Consider the following 5585-nt stretch of genomic DNA (forward strand, 5'->3'; position numbering starts at 1 on the left):
AAATACTAATTGAATGTATGTAAACTTCTGACCCACTGGGAATGTGATTACAGAAATAAAAGCTGAAATAAATCATTCTCTACTATTATTCTGACATTTCACATTCTTAAAATAAAGTGGTGATCCTAACTGACCTAAAACAGGACATTTTTACTAGGAATAAACGTCAGGAATTGTGAAAAACTGAGATTAAATGTATTTGGCTAAGGTGTATGTAAACTTCTGACTTCAACTGTATTTCAGGTACTGTGTTTACAATGAATTGAAAGTGCTCAAACATGGTAAAGTAAATAATAACACCTTTACAATAGAGTTCAAGCTGCTATATACCTGCAGTACACAATAGGTCTAACTCTTGACAGTGATGGTTAACAGTGGTAACCCTAGAAACGCCCTTTCCCCCAGGGGCAGTTGGCTGCGGAGGAAGAGGAGCCTGCTAGAGGGACGTGTCCTGATGCCCTCGTGGGTGGAGCTCCTCCAGAAATGACTGGTGCTCAGGTCTGCGCTCTGCGGTACCGGAGGATCAACAGCCCAGAGTCAGACCGTCTGTCCGCCGCAGACGGGAGACCAGACATCTACGACAAACGAGGGTGAGGGCGCTATACACTGAGTGTACAAAACATTAGGAACACCAGCTCTTTCCATGACAGACTGACCAGGTGAGTCCAGGTGAAAGATATGATCTCTTATTGATGTCACTTGTTAAATCCACTTCAATCAGTGTGGATAAAGGGGAGGAGACAGGTTAAAGAAGGATTTTTAAGCCTTGAGACAATAGAGACATGGATTGTGTATGTGTGCCATTTAGAGGGTGAATGGGCAAGACAAAATATTTAAGTGCTTTTGAACAGGATATGGCCAGCAGCATACCACCCTGCATCCCGCTGCTGGCTTGCTTTTGAAGCTGAGCAGGGTTGGTCCTSTTTGGGCCCTGGATGGGAGATCAGATGCTGCTGGAAGTGGTGTTGGAGGGCCAGTAGGAGGCACTCTTTCCCAGAGCAGTGATTGGGGGCATTGCCCTGTGTAGGGTGCTGTCTTTCGGATTGGATGTTAAACGGTGTCCTGACTCTGTGGTCACTAAAAGATCCCATGGCACTTATTGTAGGGGTGTTAACCCTGGTGTCCTGGATAAATTCCCAATCTGGTCACCTAATCATCCCCAGGTTACATTTGGCTCATTCCTCTCCCCTGTAACTATTCCCCAGGTCATTGCTGTAAATTAGAATGTGTTCTCAGTCAATTTACCTGGAAAAATAAATAAATGCTAGTAGGTTCCTGGATCACTGGTTTGAGTCAAGAATTGCAATGCTACTGGGGTTTTCATGCACAACAGTTTCCTGTGTGTATCAAGAATAGTCCACCATCCAAAGGAAATCCAGCCAACTTGACACAACTTTGGGAAGCAATGGAGTCAACATGGGCCAGCATCCCTGTGGAATGCTTTTGACAACTTGTACAGTACATGCCCCAATTGCGCTGTTCTGAGTGCAAAAGGGGGTTCAGCTCAATATTAGGAAGGTGCTTCTAATGTTRTGTAKACTCAGTGTATAGTGCAGACAACTTAAACACTGTTGTGCATATGTATACTTTATGTACACACCACACATCAATCAATCAAATAGATGTTATAAAMCCCTTTTTGCATCAGCACCAGCGTAACCCCCCAAAGATCAAGCATTGGCTAGGAAAAACTCCCTAGAAGACAGGAACCTGGGAAGAAACCTAGAGAGGAACCAGGCTGCGAGGGGTGGCCAGTCCTCTGCTGGTTGTATTGGGTAGAGATCATAAGAGTACATGGCCATTAGGGCCAGATCGTTTTTTCAAGATGTTCAAACGTTCATAGATGACCAACAGGGTCAGATAGTAACCATGGCTATAGAGCAGCCATACTCAACAGGTCGACTGCAGTTCGGATCCGGACCCAGAATGGCGTCAATACGGACCACGGGTCCCGAAACAACAACAAAAAAGAAAGAGATGGAGTGGGAGCCTAAGATCACGGTACACKAGATAAGACAGGCTGACCCTAGCTCCCCCGGCACATACAAGCAATTGCAGCATAACTACTTGGGACTGAGACACGTGGGTCGGGAGACAGGGTTAGGAGATCCTGTGGCCCGGCCAACGTCACCCCTGGACAGGGCTAACCAGGAAGGAGTTAACTCCACCGACCACTTAAGGGATTTCAACAGACCACTAACTTACTACCCTGAGACCAGTGGTGTACCACAGTTTCACAGGGCCCCACTGCAAGGTCTGAGCAAGGGAGGGAAATGTGTCAGAGAGGAAAATTGCAGTTTTATATCTAATCTCCTGTAATTCAAAATATTTTTGCCATGGCTTGTGACGTGAACTCCAGGCCCCCCCCCCCCCRCCCCACVCAAAAAAAAATATATTATTACATTTTCAGAGCCCGCTGGCCCCCCCGGGGGACACAAACAAACACACACATACACTGACAACACATTAAAACACAACACACATGCACACAGTCAAAATGAACATTTACCAAGGTTTTTGACAATGATTTTGTGTCTCCCTACCAGGTCTCGTATGGACATCCTGGGATCCCCGTCCCGCCACGTGCAGTCCTCCCAGCCGGCCCAGATGCACTCCCTGGAGGGAGGAGGTGGGGACCGGCAGGGTGGCAGTGGTAGACCAGGTCAAGAGGTCTCGGTAGCCTCTGTGGCCGACCCCGAGGCCCACAGTAACGCGTTCATCCGGTCTGTACCACTCGCGGAGGAGGAAGACTTTGACAGCAAGGAGTGGGTGATCATCGACAAGGAGACTGAGCTCCAGGACTTCCTGGGTCTCCTGGGCCCAAGGGCTGAGCCCACCACCGATGAGGAACCTGAGGAGCTGAGGCCCCTAGACGAAATGGAGGAGTGGAGGAGGTTACGGGGAGCTGGAGGTGGAGAGGTGGTGGTGAGGCCAAAGATGCGAGCAGGAGTCGTTGGGGCGCCGCCAGAAGGGGAGGGTTCTAATGGGGCCAGTCCTGGGTACCCAGGTTATCACACTCTGCCTCATAGCCGTGGACACAGACCACGGCCACAGTCGGAGTACTTTGGAGCTCACGGACAGGTAAGAGCAATGGGCTGTGGGGTAGAGAAATGGTTTGTGTGTTGGTGTGTGTGTTTGTCTYGTTTGGGGTCCATTTGAACTGAATTGAAATTCGAATTAAATTGAAATGGACTGTCTTTGTCTGCATCTGTGTTTGTCTTTTTGCGGGTTTATGTCTAGGTTCCCCTGTTATTTCCTGTGTCGACAATGTAACTGGACACAATTTGAAAGAATGGTATACTTATTCTTAATCTTCTCAGGCTTTGGTAGTTACTTTTTGAAGGTCCGTATACGTGTATGTAAACCCACTGTTCATTTGATCATTTTCAGTGCAGTGCAGAGCTTACTGTATTTCCACTTCATCTGTCCACTGACTAAAGCCTGTAATGACAAAGCTGTCACAAAGTCCATGAATAATATTGGTACTGTCTTTATACCGGTAGTGTTGTATTTAGTACGTCACCCAGTGTATGCGACAGCACTGCAGATTCCTATAGAAAATGTACTTCCTCCATCCGGGACACACAGCTGTGCAAACAAACTTCATGAAGCACAGCAGTGTGGAGGAACTGTTATCTGCAATGACTGAATTACAGCCATAGTTTTAATAACATTCATTTGGGCAGTTACATAGATTTCCGTCACTAAAATGGGTGGAGTGAAAGTTTGATTTTCCATCTGTAAATGATCTGCAGATGGTCATACTATCAACTATCTGTTGATGAGCACTTGCTTGCTACGGTTACGGTTAGGGTTAGGTTTAGATAAAGTGTAAGGGTTAAGTTTAGCGATAGGATAAGGGTTAAGGTCAGGTTTAGAGCTAGGGTTAGGCAGTGGTGGAAAAAGTACCCAATTGTCATACTTGAGTAAAAGTACAGATACCTTAATAGAAAGTTACTCAAGTAGAGGTGAAATCAGCCAGTAAAATACTACTTGAGTAAAAGTCTAGAAGTATTTGGTTTTAAATATACTTAAGTATCAAAAGTAAATGTAATTGCTAAATTATACTTCAGTATCAAAAGTAAAAGTATAAATCATTTAAAATTCCTTATATTAAGCAAAGCAGACGGCACCATTTTCTTGTTTTCAAAATGTACGCATAGCCACTCAGACATCCTTTACAAACAAAATGTAGCATTAGCCACTACAGACATCATTTACAAACAAAATGTACGCATAGCCACTCAGACATCATTTACAAACAAAATGTACGCATAGCCACTCAGACATCATTTACAAACAAAGRATTTGTGTTTAGTGAGTCCGCCAGGCCAGAGGCAGTAGGGATGACCAGGGATGTTCTCTTGATAAATMAAATTTGACAATTTTCGTGTCCTGCTCAGCATTCAAAATGTAACGAGTACATTTAGGTTGTCAGAGTAAATGTATGGTGTTAAAAGTACATTATTTTCTTTAGGAATGCAGTGAAGTAAAAAGTGAAGGTTGTCAAGTAAAGTACTAAGTCAAGTAAAGTACAGATAACCCCAAGAAAGTATTTTTACTTAAGTACTTTAAACCACTGAGGTTAGAGTTAGTAGATAGTTGAAATGTTACTGATAGTCTGTAGAGCATCTACAGATAGAATATCCATATCAAGTGTTCCCTTTAGTTTTTATTTGGTTTAATCATTATTATTTTCTCATTGATACAAAGATATATTTTTCTAGAGACCTGTTCAAGATAGCAGCCATTTCAACCATTTTGTGCTGATGATGCAGGATGATGCTGTGGTGTCAGTGCATGTTCTGATAGCAAATATGTATCTGATTCACATGTGTCAATCAAAGGAGCATGTACTGTAGGAGTGTTATGGGTCATGATYGTAAACTGTTCCAGTACACAAAAACTGTTCCACAACACAAGTAGTGATATGTTTCTCCTTTCTCCGCGCCATGTCAATCTCTGCCTCTTCGAAACCCGATTTAAATATCTTGCCAAAATATCATTGGCCTGTACCTGCATATCCATGTCCAGTGACAGTCGGCAAAAACTGAAACACTCGAAACAACATCCCTTTTTAAAATAAAACCCCACCCAAACGATTGTGCATAGGTCTCGTTTATCCCTCCCAAAAAAGAGATCCCTCCCCTTATAGTTCTGCTGTCTGTGCGTGTGGTGGGCTCACTGCAACATGCACCCAGACACATAGAGACCCAGACGCACAGAGACCAGACCGCACGGAGACCCAGACGCACGGAGACCCAGACGCCACGGAGACCCAGACGCAGCGGAGACCCAGACGCACGGAGACCCAGACGCACGGAGACCCAGACGCACGGAGACCCAGACGCACGGAGACCCAGACGCACGGAGAGCCCAGACGCACGGAGACCAGCGCACGGAGACCCAGACGCCCGGAGACCCAGACGCCCGAGACAGCGCCCGGACACCCAGACGCACAGAGACCCAGTCGCTCAGACGCAGAGACCGATACACATACAGACAGAGACCAGACACACATAACAGACAGAGACCCGAGACACCCAGACGCGCAGAGACCCAGACGTGCAGAGACGCACAGTCGC

At 45.7% G+C, this 5585-nt stretch overlaps 1 protein-coding gene across 3 annotated transcripts in view; it reads left to right on the forward strand.

The window, feature by feature from the left end:
* The window catches only part of LOC111951922 (tau-tubulin kinase 1-like), a 41299-nt gene that overhangs the window by 17318 nt on the left and 18396 nt on the right, over positions 1 to 5585 (forward strand). For all 3 annotated transcript variants that reach the window (XM_023970273.2, XM_023970272.2, XM_023970274.2), the window contains 2 exons: positions 406 to 590; positions 2547 to 3081. In XM_023970273.2, coding sequence (XP_023826041.1) covers positions 406 to 590; positions 2547 to 3081 — 720 coding nt within the window. The remainder of the gene's footprint in view (positions 1 to 405; positions 591 to 2546; positions 3082 to 5585) is intronic.

The sequence above is a fragment of the Salvelinus sp. IW2-2015 genome, linkage group LG25, assembly GCF_002910315.2.
Source record: "Salvelinus sp. IW2-2015 linkage group LG25, ASM291031v2, whole genome shotgun sequence".
Lineage (NCBI taxonomy): Eukaryota > Metazoa > Chordata > Actinopteri > Salmoniformes > Salmonidae > Salvelinus > Salvelinus sp. IW2-2015.